Source organism: Squalius cephalus (genome assembly GCF_949319135.1).
Source record: "Squalius cephalus genome assembly, chromosome: 19".
Classification (NCBI taxonomy): Eukaryota; Metazoa; Chordata; class Actinopteri; order Cypriniformes; family Leuciscidae; genus Squalius; species Squalius cephalus.
This window is the reverse complement of record NC_137140.1, coordinates 23,084,954-23,106,041: the sequence shown is the minus strand read 5'-3', so window position 1 is coordinate 23,106,041 and position 21,088 is coordinate 23,084,954. Positions and strand designations below refer to the sequence as shown.

General features: G+C 36.8%; 2 protein-coding genes across 3 annotated transcripts in view; one reads left to right on the top strand and one right to left on the bottom strand.

The window, feature by feature from the left end:
• Positions 1 to 21,088, top strand: part of LOC307146748 (oxoeicosanoid receptor 1-like) — a 424,896-nt gene that overhangs the window by 200,348 nt on the left and 203,460 nt on the right. The gene's annotated exons all lie outside the window — the stretch shown is intronic.
• prkcea (protein kinase C, epsilon a) overlaps positions 1 to 21,088 on the bottom strand; it is a 69,129-nt gene that overhangs the window by 29,502 nt on the left and 18,539 nt on the right. The window contains exons 3-10 of one of the 2 annotated variants that reach the window (XM_079850979.1): positions 9,583 to 9,748; positions 9,051 to 9,085; positions 7,092 to 7,180; positions 5,822 to 5,951; positions 5,592 to 5,734; positions 5,264 to 5,363; positions 3,647 to 3,849; positions 3,391 to 3,564 (exon numbers count right to left, since the gene is read on the bottom strand). In XM_079850979.1, coding sequence (XP_079707105.1) covers positions 3,391 to 3,564; positions 3,647 to 3,849; positions 5,264 to 5,363; positions 5,592 to 5,734; positions 5,822 to 5,951; positions 7,092 to 7,180; positions 9,051 to 9,085; positions 9,583 to 9,748 — 1,040 coding nt within the window. Of the gene's footprint in view, positions 1 to 3,390; positions 3,565 to 3,646; positions 3,853 to 5,263; positions 5,364 to 5,591; positions 5,735 to 5,821; positions 5,952 to 7,091; positions 7,181 to 9,050; positions 9,086 to 9,582; positions 9,749 to 21,088 lie in introns of both variants that reach the window. The other variant, XM_079850978.1, reaches the window with a different exon arrangement.

Below are 21,088 nucleotides of genomic sequence, written 5' to 3'. Positions count from 1 at the left end.
CCAAAATCCCTGCAGCAGTGTGTGCAAACCTGGTCAAGAACTACAGGAAACGTATGATCTCTGTAATTGCAAACTAAGATTTCTGTACCAAATATTAAGTTCTGCTTTTCTGATGTATCAAATACTTATGTCATGCAATAAAATGCAAATTAATTACTTAAAAATCATACAATGTGATTTTCTGGATTTTTGTTTTAGATTCCGTCACTCACAGTTGAAGAGTACCTATGATAAAAATTACAGACTTCTACATGCTTTGTAAGTGGGAAAACCTGCAAAATCGGCAGTGTATCAAATACTTGTTCTCCCCACTGTGTGTATATATATATATATATATATATATATATATATATATATATATATATAAATATATAAAATGTATGTTAGATTCGATTATTCGTGATTAATCGATTCGACAGCAGACTAAACATAACATGGCATTATATGATTATCCATATTTGTTAATAATCAAAAGGCTAGAATTTCTTATTTTATTTTTTCACTGAATGTTAAGTTAAATTTGAATATAATAAATATAATACATCATATGTAACACTTGTGCGACATAGGGGTGAATCAGGCTAGAATTCTTTATTTCATTTTATTTTTTTATTAGAACTTAAGTTAAGATTGTAATATGATATAATGTCATTATTCATTTTTGTTAATAATCAATAGGCTAGAATTCTTTATTTTATTTTATACGTCTTAGAACTTAAAGGTATAGCGGAGGATTTTCTTTTTCCGGGTGGATCATCAAGACTATTGGTCCTCCTAAGTGTCAATCATTCTGGTGATATGTTTACGTAAGGCCATCGTACGTGCTCGTGCACACGATTCACACGATGGCGTGCGCTCAAAACACAGGTTGGGCTTCCCACTGATGCCTCAGTCGCGAAGTTTCTTGACAGGTAAAGTTTGGCATGCTATTTGGAGAAATCCATTTAAAATCACTGCTAGTAAAAGTTAATGTAAGCTATGATTAGCTCGTGCATGCTCTCTCGTGCACACGTTTAATAGGTGTTCCCTCTCGGGAGCAGGTAGAGTGTTGCGCATGTGCATTTTTTCAAATAGTGGAAAGGGCGGTTCTTTTCTAAAATTCGGGAAAATCCTCCGCGATACCTTTAAGTTTTTATAATATAATATAATATAATATAATATAATATAATATAATATAATATAATATAATATAATATAATATAATATTTATTCCATAGCCATTATTCATATTTATTAATCAGTAGGCTACAATCCTCTAAAATATATATATATTTTTATATTAAAACTGATGTTAACTTTTAAATAATATAATATATTATAATATAATATAATAATAATTTTTCATATTTATTAATCAGTAGGCTAGAATCCTTTAAAAAATATTTTTAAATTAAAACTGATGTTAAGTTTTAAATAACATAATATATTACATATAATATATATAATATAATATAATATAATATAATATAATATAATATAATATAATATAATATAATATAATATAATAGTCCCAGTTAATTCTCCAGCATAAGCTAACTATCTTCCCCTCCTTCTTTCTTTTTCTTAGGCAATCATTTAGACTTTACATGTTCCAAAATCCTCCTCACTGTATTTCTACAGGGCCCCTTCTTTTGGCTATTTTCTCTGTGCAGGAGCATGTCTACCCATGGTCCCAACAGGCCTCATCAGAAACAGTTGTGTAATGTTATTTACATTTCTGCAGCGTAATTACAGTTGATAAGAATATGGCTGTGATCCCAAAGCTGATTAAAACCAGAGGCAGCAGTTCAAAAAGAGTACACGACTCCTCTTCCACCCAAATCATGTCTTCCTTCTTCTTTCTGCCCCTTTCCCGCACTACTACCGCCTCCAACCCTTCTTTCTTTGCGTTTCTTGCTTTGTTGCCCTCCGTCAGTTTGTCCTGTGTTCTCAGATGCGGGCGAATGAGAAGGGAGATACTAGTGGGTGGTAGTCGAAGAGTGAAAAAGAGAAACGAGGACACTAGATATCACTGTGAGTGTAACTGGGGCATGGGAGGGGAAGCTGAACAAGAGACGGAAAGAAGTGAAAGTGCAAAATAGAGAAGAGGCCGATGATGAGAGCGATAAAAGCCCTAGTGAAAAGGATGTCAGAGTCTTTAATGGGCACAGTTCATTGATAGAACCATACCACTTCTACTTGCCTTCCCTATCCGCAAATACAATCGTGTGCAGAATTTTGGGAACCCTGGGTGATTAAACAAAATTAAAAGTAGTAACCAGCATTGTGAACTTATTGGACGGCTATTTTTCAACTATTTTCCCTCACATGCTGTTTTCTTTTTCTTTTTTTTAACTTAGAAAATAAAACTTGTATTTATCATGAACCACTTATAATTGCTAAACTTGTTAAAAGTTTCATAACCTCATCTGACTTCTCAAGTTCTTTTTATACTGGACTGTCACCTTCAAACCACATTGTGATACACGGGTGTCAGAAATAGTTCACACTGCCACCTCCTGGACAACTTCTGTTATTCTAAATCCTGATCAATCCTGTGTGGCTCTGCCATCTGCTGGACTGTAAGAATAGTTTGAGATTTTTCACATGATATTTCACAATATGTTTCCATTTGAGATCATTCGTTAATGCATTAGGTGTCATGAACTTGATATGTTAAAGCATATTTAGTATGCACTATTGTTATATATTTATATCAGCATATTAGAATGATTTCTGAAGGATCATGTGACTTCGAAGATTTGAGGAATGGCTGCTGAAATTTCAGCTTTTGCTACCACAGGAATTAAAACAGAAATTTTAAAATAAAAAGTTAATCTAAACTGTAATAATATTTCACAATATTACTGTATTTTTGATCAAATTAATGCAGCCTTGGTGACCAGAAGAGACAAAAACATTCAAAAATCTTTCCGACCTCAAAAGTTTAAACAGTGAATATACAAATTAACATGAACCTAAACTAATAAAAGCTATTATGTATTGTTAGTTCATGACAAATTCAACGTTTTATTTTTTTAAAGAAATAGCTCACCATTTGTCATCATTTACTTGGTCTGCTCCTCACACATACTGTAGCTATCATATGGCTTGGAATGTATCATGCAAGTCAAATTAAGCTACAATGAATCATTGAATAAAGCTCTATTTTAGAGATTGACAGTGTGAATCCATCCACTTTCATTCTATGGACAACAGGTGGACATTAAGTCGAGAATCCCCCCAAAAAAACTGTTTCACAGTAGAAAGAAAGTAATACTGGGTTTGGAACATCATGAAGGTGACATTAGGAAAACTGCAGCACTAAAGTGTTTAATCTGATAAGAAGAAAAAATGACTTGAAATGTCTAGATTAGAGAGAATCATGTTTTGATTTAGTGACTGTTTTACCTTCGTCTGGAAGCAGCAGAAAAGCTGAGTCAGATAGGGATGTTTTCTAGCCAGGGCCAGAATGCGTTTCTCTGTCAAAGTGCAGTCCACATCATCATCTTGAAGGATGACGTCTTTTTTCAAAACTTTCACAGCGTAAACTTCATCTGAGCCTTTCAGCTCAGCCAGCATCACCTACAGCACGGAGAGGGCAATGTGAAGATGTTGATTTGTTTTCATACGCTAAAACTGAAAAGCACCGATTCGTAACCCTCACCTTGCCGAAGCTGCCTTTGCCCAGCACTTTGATGAACGAGAAGTCCGTGAGACTCATTCTCTTCGTCTGTACGGTCTTCACGTCTCCATTCTCCCGGCTCTCGGTCGCTGTGCTCTGAACGCCGCTGCACGAGGAAGAGGAGGAAGACTTGTGCTCCTGGCCAAATGACAGGGCCTTGCGGATACTCTCCAGTTCTGCAAGCTCTGCTACAGACAGACAAATACAGTATTAGACTTAAAGGAATAATTCTTTCAAAAATGACAAATCTGTTATCATTTACTCGCTCTCTAAACCTGTATGAGTTTATTTCTTCCATAAAACACATGGAAACATTTCAAAGTCCCCCTATTATGCTCTAATTTTGTTTTGAAGGTCTCCTGCAATAGGTTTACACGCATCCTTTAATTTTCTCATAATATATATTGCATCATCACCTCTTTTCTCACAGTGTCTAAAACAGTTCGATCAAGGACTTGTTCTCTCTAAACCCCACCTTTCCGGAAGCCTACTCTGCTCTGATTGGTCAGATGGCCCAGTCGGTTGTGATTGGTCTACTGCTTTACAGCATGTGTCAGAAACAAAACCCCCATTACCTGAATTTCAGCCAAAGACTTTAAAATTCAGTTTTACTTTAGACTTCAGGTTAATATACGACTTCTGAAGCGAAGCGATGGGGTTTTGTAAGAAAAATATCCATGTTTAAAATGTATAAACTATAATCAATGGCTTCTGGCAACAGCCGTACATGTGTTACTGAGAAAGTCGAGTTCTGGTGGAACTATGACATAGGATGTAGCTCCTCTTCTCTTATATTGTAATCCTCTGATATTTTTCTTTAAAACTTCCCTTTCAGACTTCTAATTCATGACCGGCATTTTGTTTCGCTCTATCCTCTGCGCTTTAACATTTCTCAATTCTCACCTAAGCTTACCATACGCCTAAGCCTTTGTCATACATTGGGTCAGAGGTCAGGTCACCCTTCCGCCAGAATTCGACTTTCTCTGCAACACGTGTACGGCCGTTGCCGGAAGCCAAAATTAATAAAATTATAGTTTGTAAAGTTTTAAATATAGATATTTTTCTAACAAAAACCCACCGCTTCGCTTCAGAAGGCATTTATTAACACATTGGGGTCGTATGGATTACTTTTATGATGGATGGATGTGCTTTTGGAGCTTCAAAAACTCAGGCTCTATTCAATGCCATTACAAAGCTGAGAAGAGCCAGGATATTTTTTAATATAACACTGATTGTGTTCAGCTGAAAGAAAAAAAGTCATATATACATAAGAAGGCTTGAGGGATAATTTAAATTTTTGGGTGAACTATTCCTTTAAGTCACTTTTGAAGCTTGAAAGCTCCAGTTTCCATTCATTGTAATCAGAAAATAATAGAAATAATTGAACATGTGGCATCTAGCACATTCCTAAAAATGTCTCCACAGTGAGGGATCATAGAGGTTCAGAAAAACATAAGGGAGAAAAAATATTCAGATAATTTATTAAATATTCATTTTTGGGTGTACTAACCCTTTAATAATGCAAATAAATGATGAATGTGTAATAGTGAAAGAGTAAGATTGCAGAGTATGCGCAAGAGAGTTTGTGTAATTCTGTACCCTGGTCGCAGGGTGAAGTTGGAGCTGATTTGCATCGGTCAGACTCCTCTGATGAAGGGGCTTCTGTCGTGGATTGCTGAGGGTCCTGCCCTGGAGTCAACTGAAGAGAAAACATTTTTTATTATCACTGCTTTTTAATATTTTAATGTCCTAATCCTTTACATCACTGTCATAATCATCACTGGCCTCATTTTACTGCATCATTATTTAGAGTGGTCATACTTTTATTTATTTTATTCCTCTGCTTATAAAGTCATCATTTAGTTTTTGCATCGACCCATGTTCCATCTGGCCACCCCACATTCTGCAGATATTTAATTCTACTCACCTTTTTCCGGCGTTGGGTACTGTTGGAGATTTTGTCTGGTGTCACCCCGAGATCAGCAAGCACTTTAGCAATTTTTCTGGCATCGACACCACAGCTAGGAGCTACATTACTTTCACAACGCCGATGGACATTCATTTTACAGGCTGAAAACAGGAAGATAAATGAATATATGGCAACAAAAGCAGATGTTTGATCACAAATCATTCATCACTGGTATCTGCAACGCTTGCCTTTGCACTGCAGGCCTTGCCGCATCAGTCCCCAAAGTAAGGAGCCGCAGTGGTCACAGAAGGTGGGGACTTTGTAATTGTGAATGCTGAACATGTGTGGAATGTTTACACTGAAGCGCTGGGAGCCAACCTGTAAAAACAAAACATCGTTCATGCCACGATACCCACAATTCAACTGATCTCTCTGCTGAGGAAATCCTGAGCAGGTTCAGTAGTTTTAGGAACATGCGCTCAATGTTGGTATTGTTAACTAAAACATACAACTATTAATGGTAACACTTTACAACAAGGTCTCATTTGTTACCATTAGTTCATGCATTAACTTACATAAACTAACAGTGAGCAATATATATTTACAGCATTTATTAACTTTTGTTAATGTTAGTTAATAAAAATGTTCATGTTAGTGCATTAACTACTGTTAACAGATACAAAAGTTAGATTTTAATAATATATTAGTAAATGTTGAGATTAGCATCAAATAAGATCGATAAATGCTGCAGAAGTACTGTTCACTGTTAGTTTATATCAACTAACATAGTTAACTAATGTTAACAAATTAAACCTTATTGTAAAGTGTTACCTTAATAACAATGTGGTTTTAATAATAAGCTCAGTTTTCACACCATTGGTGCCTGGGCCTTAAATAATAATTGATGTTAATTTAAATAAAGCTGAAATAAAATAATATTTGTATTATTATATTTAAAAAATGAGAATGAATTAAAACTTTAAATAAAATAAGTTTAAGCTGAAGGACTATAATTACTAAAACTGGAATAAAAAAAATAAAATATTTTTTTTTTACTAAAACTAAAATTAAAGAGAAAACTTAAAATATAAATGTAGAATAAAATAAAAATACAAATAAATACTATAATAGAATAAAAATGACTATGTGTATCATTACATATTATGCATCAATCTTTAACATTTAAAACAACCATCATGACCTTGCTACAGTACAGTTATCTCATTATGTTATGTGTGATGCAATCACCTCGGAAATAAATTATTTTCATTGAAACAAAATTGTTTGTAAATATTACAAGAAAGAGAGAATTGTGGCTGATATTATTTGTCACACTGTATAATGAAGGTCAAGTTAGCCACGTCGTATTCCTCACTGTATTTTCTGTTGTGATAATTGTCAACATTTTGGCAAATGTAGTAATTCATAAAATGATCTGCAGTATACATACTGCAAAAACTAGTACTAGTACGCTAACTCAAACATAGCTCAGTCTTTTGAGAGAAAAGTAGAACTGACCTCTTCAGGAGTGTCTTCCTGTTTCTTCAAGCCAGCACATTTTGTTATGATGAGCTCATGGCATCTCTTATGGACCACGCAGGTACACACTGAGAGATTTAAGGAATAGGCAAAAAGTTTACTTCGGTAACACTTTACAATAAGGTTACATTAGTTAGCATGAACTAACCATGTAAAATACTTCAAAAGAATGTATCTTAATCTAAATTTCAACATTTACTAATACATTATTAAAGGGTTAGTTCAACCAAAATGAAAAATTCTGTCATTAATTGCTCACCCTCATGTAGTTCCAAACCCGTAAGACTTTCGTTCATCTTTGAAACACAAATGAAGATATTTTTGATGAAATCTGAGAGCTTTCTGTCCCTTCAAAAATTTCATAAAAAGATAGTAAAACTAATCCATATGAATTGAGCTGATTATTCCAAATTTTCTGTAGAGACATGATCGCTTTATATGATAAACAGATATTGATGAACAGAAGCTCAACCGAACCAGCTTGACATGCAAGAAGAAGCTTGAGCCTAAATTCAATCTGTTCATCATATAAAGCAACCGAGTCTATTCAGAAAATTTTGACTAAAATTCATATGGATTATTTTTACAATCTCTTTATGAACTGTTTGAAGCATCAAAGTGGTAGTTGCGTAGACTGTCAATGGAGGGACAGAAATCTCTTAGATTTAAATTTAAAAAGTTTGATAAAAACAAAACAAAAGTCCTACGGGCTTGGAATGACATGAGTGTGAGGAATTAATGACATAATTTTCATTTTTGGGTTAACGAACCATTTAAAATCAAAAGTCATCTTTGTTAATTTTATTTAAAGGACCTGAGCTAACATGAACTAACTATGGAAAGTTGTATTTTTATTACCTAACATTGACAAAGATTAATAAATACTTAAACAAAAGTACTGCTCATTGTTATTTAATGTTAAATAATGCATTAAAGGGATAGTTCACTTTGAAATTAAATTTTGGTATGTTTTAGCTTACCTCAAGGGCATCCAAGATGTAGGTGTCTTTTTTTCCGCAGTAGTTTCAATTTTGATATTTTTAGGTCAAACCGTTCTTGTCTGACAGTCATATCATGCAGGTCTATGGTCACCGTCTCAAAGAGCATGCACAGAGAAGTCCAAATTAAACAATTCCCCATCGTCCAAATTAAACAATTCCCCATCATAAGTACACATTGATGGCCCAGGACACGAAACGAGCAGTTTGTGTGAGAAAACGAACAGTATTTATATCGTTTTTACCTCTTATACACAGCCACGTCCAAGTGATCTGAGGGCGTGAGCGCATCCTGGTGTGTGACGTGTGCGCAAACAGGTGCATAGATATATACACTAGATGTCGCCTTGGCTACGGCAGTTCATTGGAACGAATGTCTTTAATGCGACATCTAGTGTATATATATCTATGCACCAGTCTGCGTACACGTCACACAGCAGGAAGCGCCCGCGCCCTCAGATCACTTGGACGTGGCTGTGTTATAAGAGGTAAAAACGATATAAATACTGTTCGTTTTTTCACACAAACCGCTCGTTTCGTGTCTTAGGCCATCAATGTGTACTTACGATGGGGAATTGTTTAATTTGGACGATGGGGAATTGTTTTAATTTGGACTCAGTGCATGCTCTTTGAGGGGGTGACCATAGACCTGCATGATATGACTGTCAGGCAAGAACGGTTTGACCTAAAAATATCAAAAGTGAAACTACTGCAGAAAAAAAGACACCTACATCTTGGATGCCCTTGAGGTAAGCTAAAACATACCAAAATTTAATTTCAAAGTGAACTATCCCTTTAACAGAAATTTAACTAATGGGACCTTATTGTAAAGTGTTACCACTTTTTCCACTAGATATCTAAAAATAAAGATGAATCAAACCAGGAAATATTATAATTGATTCTACTATCACTGTACATAAGAGAAGGGCATCTTACTCACCCTGACACTGATACCCCTGTTTCCCCAACACACCCCTGCAGAACCACAGAGAAATAAATGTGTTAAACAACTCTGAGCAGGATTGAGCAGTTCTGTTTCCGACCAGCAGAGGGTGGGTTGTGCTACAACACAGATCTCTATAGCGGATTCTATCAGTGGCAACAAGCAGCATTGTGTATAGCCAAAGGGATGCACTGGGTATGCAAATAGTTAGACTGAACAGTTATTACTACTGGGAGGAACTGTTTGCAGAGATAAAAATAAACATCTGTCTAATCTATAAAATGCCCTCCGCACTGGCACAAAGGACAGTGGCAATTTGCTTTCAATATTAATATTCATTACACAAACTCCTTTGTTGTAATCAGGAGGAGGAGTGCCTGTGATTAGCATCAGGTTTCGCCTTTGAAAATGACATAAACCTTTTATATATCTGAAAAGGACCTTATAATAAAGGTAGTCCTGTATAGAAGTAGCTATTGTGGATGACATACAGGGCTACAGGTGAGGAGCAACACGCATCTTCTCTTACCAGATGAAATCTCTGCAGTGGGAGCAGTAGGTGGGCTGTCTCAGGTAGGTGGCCATAAACTTGTGACCGTTAACCTGATGGACACGCCTCCGAACCGCCCCCTGACGTTTTCGTGGACGCATCCGCTCACGGAACACTCTCTCCTCATTTTCATTGGATGATGCAGCTGCAAAATAAAATGACATTTAACAATAAGTTAGTTGAATATAAGTGTGTTGGATGCAGGTGAATTTGATTTTTTATTTTATGTTTAGTTTATCATCACTCATAACACATTCATCAGAATATTGCACAATTTCTAGTTCTCCTTTTATATTACATTTGTGTGGATTATAAAGATATCTAAAGAAAAATCACTACCATTCAAAAGTTGGAGTCTTTGGAGAAGACTTTTGGAGATTTTTTTTAAAATTAATGATTACTTTTTTTCCAGCAAGGACACATTAACTGATAAAAGGTTACAATAAAGACAATTATACAAAAGATTTATATTTCAAACAAATGCTGTTCTTTTGAACTTTCTAATTGTCAAAGAATCCTTAAAAAAATATAAAGCAGCACAACTGTTTTCCACATTGATTATTATTCTAAATTTAGCTTGATAACCAAATCAGCATTAGAATGATTTCGGAAGGATCACACAACATAAGTTGAAGTAATGGCTGCTTTCCAAAGCAGAAAAAAAAACCCACATTAACATAATAGCTATATTAAATATATAAAAATACATGTAACCATTATTTTAAATTGTAATCATTTCACAATATACTTTACTGTATTTTTGACCAAATAAATGCAGCTTTGGTGAGCATAAGAGACTTCTATTGAATTGAATTTTTCAATGAAATTAAATTATACTTCCACTGTCTATGACATTTTTTCATATATCACCACCAGCCTGACATAGTAAAATTGGTTCAACCAATGGTGTGAGCATGGGGCGGAGCTACCTGTTAGTTCAACCAATAGCAGACATGTGGGAGTGTTTAAGGGAACCTGTTTGAGAACAATCATTATTTCTGCGTCATTATTCCATCAAAGATAAATCCACACACTAGAACCCTGGCCACCAGGGCTCCTCAAGAAGCCTCATGATCTAAGGTTAACCCAGCCAGCAGAGAAAGTGAACAAACACATCATTGATTCTCAAGCAACTCTTCCCCTCACTTTGCCCCATTTGAGGGCTGCAGTAATTGTGTAAGTGTGTTGATCATGAGAGAAACCGGCGGCCGAGGACCACCTGACCAACCATGTGACCCACCACCACGGCTCCATGCATTCCAGCAGTCAGGTGATGCCTTTGAGGGGGACAGCGTTCCTTCATCAGACAAACAACTGTGAAATTACATTCACATCACTACGTGTGTTGTGGCGGTGTCCATAATGTGCCCTGTGTCCGTCAATGAGTGTGAGAGAGAGAGAGACAGAGTGGTTTCCTTGAAAGAGAGTAGTTTCTCCCTGTTGTTTGGTTCCAATAAACTTGTCATCCAACTCCTCCCACACTTCTTGTCTTTCAGTACAGCAGCGTATGTGTGGGCTGCATTATTTTAACGCTGTCTGTAAGAGGAGCTGCTGCAGAGGTGTGATTACAGCTAAGAATTCCCATAGGGTGGCAAGCAGCCCCCATAGAGAGACTAGGCTCAGCACAATTACCATTGCAAGCATCCTGGGGGACAAATCGGTAAGAGTGTGCGTGAACGTCTGTGTGTATCCGAGTTCTGTCTCATGTCAGGGTGCTCCTGAGGCAAGTTGTGTGCTTGTTTTGTCTGATATCAGAGAGCGTCCTGTCTTCTGGAGCGGGCAGCTGCTCAGGAGAACAGCGTGGCAGCTAAAAGGGCCATTAGTGGGATAGATGTGCTTACATAATACATTATCCATCTGCTCAAAAAGCAGGGCTTAACCAGAACACACCTATACCTCCCAGCACAACACTGTTCACCTTAGTATACCACACACAGACATGCTGAAAGAGAAGACATGATAACAGTGGAGTTCATACTCTTTGTATTCACTTTATAGATCTAATCACCGTATTTAATTTGCCATGAACATGAGGCAGGGAGGAAATCAATAGTTCTGTTTTAAAACCTAGCGTGCTGACTAACTAGACAACATTTTAAGGCATCATAGGCCCAACATGAAGGCAGTTATGCAGCAAAATGATGCTTTCTTTAGAGATTTTGACCAAGGCAGCATCACATGCATCTTTCACAGAGAAGGCAAACCTAGAATAGACAGTGGCAAGCTCAGTGAAAAGGTTCACCCAAAAACAATGGACAAAGCGACAGATTTTTATTTTAGTAGAACTTCTATTTTATGTCATGTTAGCTTAGCAACATGTAATAATTATATATTAAATATATTTGGGGATATATTCTTCACTCACGGTTTGGCACACACTTGAACCACGGTTAATTTTCAAATGTGATGACAGATCTATAATATGGCGTCATCATTATGTATATATAGTTCCATAGACATAATGATTTTTATACTGTACAAACTGTATATTCTGTCCCCTAACCCTAAACCTACCATTACAGAAAACTTTCTAAATTTTTATATTTTATGTCATTTAGTATGATTTATAAGCTGTTTTCCTCATGGGTACCAAAAAACGTCCATTGCCGTCTTTATAGGGACATTTTGTAGGAAGTTCAGATCAGGAACATGTAAAAGAGATGTGATGAAGGTGTACAGTAGACATGCACCTTTACAATCATTATCTCTCTCATTCAGGTCTCAAGACATGCAGCAGGTGACAATGCATGAACACTTTCCCTAGTGACTGTGTCCATGGTGATCAGGGACGATGTGCACGTGCGCTCCACTAAACCACGGTCTCTCCTTTTCATCCACACTATATTCATCCTTCCACAACTCTGTGTTCCTCTTTTTTAATTTGTGTATATTTCACCACTATTCTCCTGATTGGCTTATGAAAGGCTGAGCTGATGAGAGTTTGAGCCGAACGGTTGTATTCGCCCACGGTCAGACAGCCAAGAGGAGCTCGGGGCAGCCTCCACCCACGCCAATGCCACTTCAGCCCCAGACACGCCACCCACAAGCACTCTCCAATCCAGCCAGAGCACAGCATGGGACCAATTAAAATGGCATCAATCAGAAAAAGAGAGGGATAGAGAGAGAGAGAGAGATTCCAAATCTGCTTATAACTCAATGAAAGTCAGTTCCATACTTTCAGATTGATCAATGAGTAGCAGATGAGCCACACAACTTTCAATTTAATCATCCCAGGTAAAGTTTAAAGAGTTTAGAGCTGGACAAATAGTGCAGATTGATAGCAACCGCCAGAAAAGAGCATGCTGGTACAAACTGGTTAGTGCTAGTTTTGTGGTAGTCCAACTGGTGGGCCACCGTAACCTTCTTTCTGTTGAAACTGGCTGACCAAGGAAAGTTTGCTGCACTGTAAACCGTAATAAGTTGGCAAAACAGTCTGGCAAAATTAACTCTTTTTTTTTGGATTTTATACTACATAAACATGCTCACTGCAATTTAATTGAAATATTGTCCAAGCTAACTCATACAATTTGAATGCTTCAACATCATGTTGACTCAAATCTTTTGCAGTTAACTATATGTGCTATTGTATAAAAGATACTATCACTATAGACTTGCATGTACACAGTTAAGCAACATAAAGAATAAATAGTCTTTTAAAAGTTTTACAGCCAATCCTTGACCTAATAACAGGTTCTACTCTTTTACCACAATGGTAATCCATGCAAAACTGCAAAATAACAGAAACCCCTATAAAATCCCAACATAAAAGGAACATTAAACACTAACGCATCTCTCCCTATATTAATATATTGCAAAAACACACAAAATAACACTTAAAGTGCCCCTATTATGCTATTTTAAAGTTTCCTTATGTTGTTTTGGAGTCTCCTACAACAGGTTTACATGCATCAAAGGTCAAAAAACTGTTTCATTTCCACATAATATACATTTGCACATCACCAAATTTTCAATGATTCTCAAATGACTCGTCAGATGAATCAATCTCTCTAAATCCCTCCTTTCTGCAAGCTACTCTGCTTTGATTGGCCAAACAGCTCAGTCTGTTGTGATTGGTTTACCGCATACAGCACGCAAACAAAAACGCCCATTGACATAACAATGTCAGCTTTGCGTGACGTGTCCTGAGGCTTCCTACACCGTAAACTAAAGACAGAAACGAACAATGAGGAGACCTACACAATGTAAAACTCAAAACTAAGTATTTTGAACACCATCTTTCAAGAGCAAGTGGTTTGCGAATCCTGCATTGAACTCTGAGATTTGAGAAGCAGTCGTCAGTAAAATAAAGGGAACAAAGCAAAAGTTTAGGATTATACTGCTGTGATATTGTGGTAAAGATTAATTTTAACCACAGATTCTTCATGCTCGTCCTTGGGCAATGGGAAAAAAAACTGGCTTTACTTTCACATTATAAACACAGCATCTTCTCAACATGATGCTATCCAGTATCCACAGGAATCAGCTGCATGTTTGAGGTTCAAGTTTTCCCTGGTGTCTGCATGTGCAATAAGTGGGCGGGCAATATGCTAATGTTTCGCCTTGACGTCACAACGAAACGGCTTATGACTCGGAGTCAACTTCACTTAGATATGTGTTACACACTACATGAAAGGTCATTTTCAAAAATCCATAATAGGGGCCCTTTAATTCAATTATACTCCTTATTCAGTCTGATTCAAAACACGCTGTGAACTAGACATCTGTTGCAACTCACTCAGTTTAGTTGAATAAAATTAGATATTACGTTCATGCGTTCTTTTCTTTTAAGTATAATGAACTTTCAGTATAATATTCGAGCAATGTATATATATAGAAATATAAAATACCTTTAAATATATAGTACAAAACATTGCATATTAAAGCTAGTATGTGATTCAGCAAGCTCGAGTGATGTGCGATATTTAACATTTTTTGGTTTCAGTCAAATTTGAGTGAATTCGAACACATTTCAGTTTAATTTCATTCGGTTTTAAAGTGTGGTTATACTGTTCAGAAGGCTTTACAACAGCATACCAGCAACCCATGCTGCAGAACAAAACACAACACACTGTATGTTGGCGATGCTGGTCTTTTCAACAGGAGTGTTAAAGACTCAAGCTATTTAGGCTATTAGGTAACATGCATTTCATGTATGATTTATAGCAGTTATTAAAAGAAATACATGATAACTTGGTCATTCAGAGTTATTACAAATTGATTGTTGCGAAATGTAATTTACATGAGATGGTGAACCAAACGCACAGTAATTAATCAACACAGAATGGAACTCAAACCCCAAATTGCAAAAGCTATAATCTGTTATAAAATCATCTGGACTCAGTCAGATTAACTGAAGAGAAACTGCTCTTTGTGCTTGTCAATGTGCACTTAACCTGTATTGAGTGTGAGCAGTTCACTCCAGTACTTTATGTTGCTTCATAAAAGCATATGTAGTAAAAGATTGTGTTAATGAATAGGTTAAGAGTGTATTTTCAATTATTAGTTCAGCGCACAACGGACAGCAAAAATAGGCTCAACACACTGCAAGTGTACTTGCAGCTACTCTCCTGCTGTGTGAATAGAGTAGCCTTTTAATATAGGCGGCAAAATAAATATGCTTAGAAATGCTTAGAACTTAAGTTGTGTGTAATTTTCACAGTAAGTGGCTGCAACGTACACAAAGAGCACATCATCCAATTAAATAAGGAATACAGAATACACTACTGTTCAAAAGTTTGGAGTCAGACCTTAATTTTCTTTTCTCTTTAAAAAAAAAAAAAAGATTAATAGCCTACTTTTATTGAGTAAGGATGCCTTAAATTGATCAAAAGTGACAGTAACGACTTTTATAATGTTACAAAAGATTTCCATTTCAAATAAATGCTGTTCTTTTGAATTTTCTATCCATCTAGGAATCCTGAAAATGTTATAATAATGGTTATGTTATATATTATCAACATTGAAACTGACCCCAAACTTTTGAAAGGTGTACTTTCACTATGGATGTATGAAAGATTCCTTCAGTCATGTATTTGAGTCACAAGAGTGTTGTATCTGGTAAGCTTGGCAGGTGATATCACAGTCCTACAGTATTACTGAGCCGCAGTGACGTAGTAATCTGAGATGTTATCTAACTAGCCATCTGTCACATGACTCTCTATCAAAATGATTGCAGATTATTCCATTGAGGGTCCTTGATCGCAGGAAGGGAAATACATTAAGATCACCAGTGAGTCAGAGCCCCAAAACCTAGAACAGATATTATCGAACATAATATCGAGTTTTCATAATGCCGCACATACCGAGCTGGATTTGAATGACAAACATCTGTGCGAGGTTATGCTAACTAATCCGAAAACTCTTCACAATGGCAGTGTCATTGCTCAGATTATGACCTTGTCCACTCTTTCACCCTTTACTCCATCTCTCTTTCTTTCTCTCCTGCTCTCAGACCTCTCACCCACTCTATCCATCTATAAGTGTGAGCGCACAGGCTCGTTTCCATGGCAACCCCTTTAATCTAAACCATCTCAGAGCCTGGGCCGCCCCGCTGAACAAACACACACAGCGACCGCAGAAGATCCCCTCAACATGCAGATAGACAGATTTGGATTTTAAGGGAGGAGTGGGGAAGTTGACGAGAGAAGGAGACAACATGGAAGGGAGCATTTAGTGCACTGAAGCCTCAGACACGGAAACTCATTAAGAAAAATATAAAAATAGCCAATACCACCTCTCCTAGCAGCCCTGCATACATTTGCATGGTAAGCAGCCAAATGCTGACACTCACTGAGCGGTGAACACATGAACCCTGGGAGAAAGTTCAAGTGTAGGACGAACAGGAAGTGGATGGGGACAGCCAATCAGGAAGAAGACGGACAGAAATGGGGGTTAAAGGGTTTGTTAGAGGACAGCTGTGGCAATATTTGGTCTTTTTCGTATTGCTATGAATGCACATCACTGTGAAGAGATGACTCAAATTCTGGAGGACTTTAGATGATGCAAACTTTGAATCACCATGCACCAATGCTACATTTTCTATGTATTGTAATCACTATGTTCACAACTTGTAATAATTACTTCAATGAGCTCATTGTTTCTGCCTTAAATTACTACATTGTTAGTTAACTGCACGATTTGTATATGTACATTTCTGAAATACATGAACACTTCTGATAACAGATTACTCTAAATTGTAATGTGGATTCATGCATTTTGTGTAAAGCTGCTTTGAAACTAAATGTATTGTGAAAAGCGCTATACAAATAAATGTGACGAACTAAATAGAATAGTTTTTTATGTTTATAAAGTGTTCAGCCTTTTAAGCTAGGGATACACAATATATAGCCTAAGTAGCAGCATAATGGTTATCTGAGATATTTTAATTTATCAGTACCACTCAATATTGGATACATATTGGTGTATATTGATTTATTTGGGTCATTTCACCTTTTTTACATTTAGGTTACTACTGCCATAATCTAACACAACAGATCTGGGTAAAATATTTTATGTTTTTGAAAGATGCTCACCAAGGCTGAATTTATTTGATCATAAAATACAGTAAAAACAGTAATATTGTGAAATAGAAAACCATTATTTTAATAGTAAAAATTATTATATATTTTAACATGTAATTTATTCCTTTGATGGAAAAGATTTGATCATTACTCCAGTCTTGCTGATTCACTGCTAAAGAAACATTATCAATGTTGAAATCAGACGATTAATATTTTTGTGGGAAATTGTGATAATTTTTTTCAGGATTGAACAGAAAGAACAGCATTTAAAATAAAAATCTTTTGTAACATTATAAATGCCTTGCTGTCACTTTTGATCAATTTAAGGCATTTTTGCAAAAAAATACCTTTAACCTATATCTAAAAATGAATTCCTTTAAAAAAAATCTTACAGACCAAAATTTTGAACAGTAGTTTATATGTTTTATATAAACTTTTTCACATGGCGCCATTGTTTTGTCTCACCTATAAGGTGTGTGTATGTCTGTCTGTCTGTCTGTTAATCCATGGCTCAGTCCCACCTGCTATTTTCAGACAGTAAATCCTGAACAACTGACATGCTGCACCTGACAAAAACGTTTCCACTGCGTAGGGGTAAACAAACACACACACACACACACTTTTCATGTTTTATGAGGACTTTCCATAAACATAATGATTTTGATACTGTACAAACTGTATATTTTATACACTTACACTAACCCTACCCCTCAAACAACATCACTTAGTATGATTTATAAGCTTTTTTCCCTTAATGGGGACCAGACAATGTCCCCACAAAAACAAGAATTTCTGCTAATGCCATCTTTGTGGGGACATTTTGTCCCCATAATGTAGAGTTTACCAGGCCAAATACACACACAGACACACTTCCTACTTATTCCTTTTATCAACCTGTGTTGGTTATCCTTTAATATGGTTAAATGTATTGAACGGTGGGATGAGTCAGAATCCTGAGAAAGGAGGAATACATTTGGCTGATGAGAGGATCACTATAAATAGAGGAGGGTAAAGATAGAAGCACAGCGTCTGTCACCTCACATCAGAAGGGTGAGCTGATAACGGCAAAAGGGACAAACTTACGCAAAGCAGGTGGGAGTCGGGATACTTTATTGCTCCAATTTTCTTTTCAATATCTCAAGATTTATGTGTATATAAATGCACTCAGGCAGTGGAACAGACAGAAATATATTTCATTTATCCAAATGAAACATCTGTGACCAGCGCAGTCTGTAAACAGCAATGAAAATTCGTGTTCTGAATTGGTCATAACACACCCTAGTGGGACGTGGGTCAGGCAGGTAGGAACGTGGGTAATTTTGCAGAAAGCAAGGACGCTGCAGTGCCTGAGCTATTCTGGTCTGCGTAGCTTGAGGTACCACTGAAAATAGCTCAACTGCCCTTCACATCTAAAGAGTATCTTTCCTGTGTGTGAGTTTGTGTGTAATACTCATTGATTGGATCAGTTTGTGGATACAAGACAACACTCTCCCACCTCTAAGTACCAAAAACTGCTCTCCATAGCAGCAAAGATCAAAGGTCATGAGGAGGGATTTGTACAAACCAAAATCTGGTTCTTTAAAATTCCATTCCATTAATTATTCTTTTGAATTTGAGGAAGAAACTTTTGAAAAACAGAAATGCAATTGTGTTGCCAAATGCTGGGATCATTTCAAGTTTGTTCTTTGTTCAAATCAACAAAGAAACCAAATGTGGTGGCATACTTCATTCCTTTATCCTTATATAACACCACTGATAAAACTCATAAACTGTATCTTAGTTTACACGCCATAAAATACACCGATTTAGGTCTCAAGAGCCTCAAGAACAATATACAATATACCTTCTGTGAGAATAGGGAGGAACAATAACAGTTGAATCCCTTTCAGAACAATATTTTCCAGCTGATGAACGATGAAAACAAGGCAGACAATCAGAATTTAAAGAGATTAAAGATTGAGATTGATGATTGAGAAACTGCTCCAACTTATTCACAAGTATGTGTGATTCATTAAAAAGAAACGTTCAGAAGAGTCTTTCACAATTTACGTTTTTTAGCTTTTAGTATTAATCTGTTTAATGTTAATCTGAGGTTATGAATAAGATGGTTTGTTCCAAAACAATGAAAAATTCCGTATTTAGGAGATATAAGCATTCAAAACTTACAGTCTCTCACTTCCACTAAAATGGATCACAGATTTTTATGACATCACCGCAGACTTCAGCTTCTCATCACATCTTCTGTCCAATCAAATGCTCTCTAGAATATAAAGCGTCCCACTCCCTATGCTATAAATACCACCTGGCCAAAGCGACCGCTGACACATCACGGAGCAATATGGGTTGGAGATGTGTGTCCGGTTGCTCAAACGCTTGAGTTTTAATCCGTTTTCCAACTGTACATTAGTTAGGAGTGAAATGGCTAGACTTTATTCACACCTCTACTATTAAATCCAACATATCACCAGCGCTCGGATTCGCTTCCATGGTGCCGTCAAGTACGACTTGCAGTCTGTGAGGTAAACTAAATGCTATTGGCTATTTGAAAAGGGGGAGGAGCCATCCAATACATCCCGCCTTAGCTTCCTGTTTCAGTGGAAATTACGTCAACGCATCATACAAAGCTGCGTGTTCCAACTTCCAAGGCACTTCCGAACCATTACCAGAAGAGAACATGAAAATAACGTGCTTCTTAATTAGAACTGGTTCTTGGTTGTCTTGCAGCAGGGGGTGCTAACCCTGTTGTCTTTGTGGGTCCTAACACCCCATTATAGTCATGGGGACACTATACTGTCAAAAAGCGCCGTCCTTCGAATGAGACGTTAAACCAAGTTCTTGACTCTCTGTGGTCACAAAAAATCCCAGGATTTCTTTTTGAAAAAGAGTAGGGGTGTAACCCCGGCATTCAGGCCAAATTTGCCCATTGGCCTCTGTCCATCATCATGGCCTCCTAATCATCCCCATATATACTAACTGGCTTCATCACTCTGTCTCCTCTCCACCAATAACCCGGTGTGTGGTGGGCGTTCTGGCACACTATGGCTGCCGTTGCATCATCCAGGTGGAGATGTAAAGTGCTTTGAGTGACGAGAAAAGCACTATATAAATGTAAAAAATTATTATTACTATTGGTTGTTACAATTATTACAACTCATGATCTAATAGGGAGCTTTTTAAAAGTTTTTTTTTTCTTTTTTGAAAGTGCTTTTTGATACATTCTGGGAGTTCTTTAGAGTGTGCACATCTATTGATATTTTGTCAGTTTCTACTAATATACTGGACTGACCTGATCTTTCTTTTTGTTGTTGGGATTCTCATGCATGTCAACTCACCCCACCCAGGCGGGTTAGAACAAGCAGTGCTTTGGATCAATATGAAAGATCAACTAGAGATCAATAGATGTATGTACAATAATACAGAACAAGGCTTTGCTCAGACCACTGGATATAAACTGGAGGGATGCTGAGTTCTCATTTATGCCCAGAGCAAAGTCACACATTAGCACTAACTGACTGTTTGCACGGAGACGCTAGAATTAAGTGATCTCCAGCCAAGCTCATCCTCAGTTTACTGACACCTTTGAAAAGAGGCCTGTGATTAACGCAACATCCAGACAACACAACTATTATTTAGACACAGAGCTTGAATGTGTGCATTTTATTGTCTGTTGAGACTGTGTGTGGAATGTGGATATGCCTTTGTGTGGGCGCTCTGTTGTTGTTTGTTGCTCCTTACATTTGTGCGTAAACGTACACATTTGCAGGTCTATTATCACAGCTCATTGATGAAGCCTAGTGTGTCGAAACACCAATAATCTGTCAAATGAAAAGAATGATTCATGCTTTAATTGTGTTAAAAACAGACTGTAAAAGGCAGAGACGGTTCACTCTTATACATATGAATGGGAAAAAATGGTGACTGTAGTCTTGACCATAAATTAAACAAAAGAGCTAAGAAAACAGCAC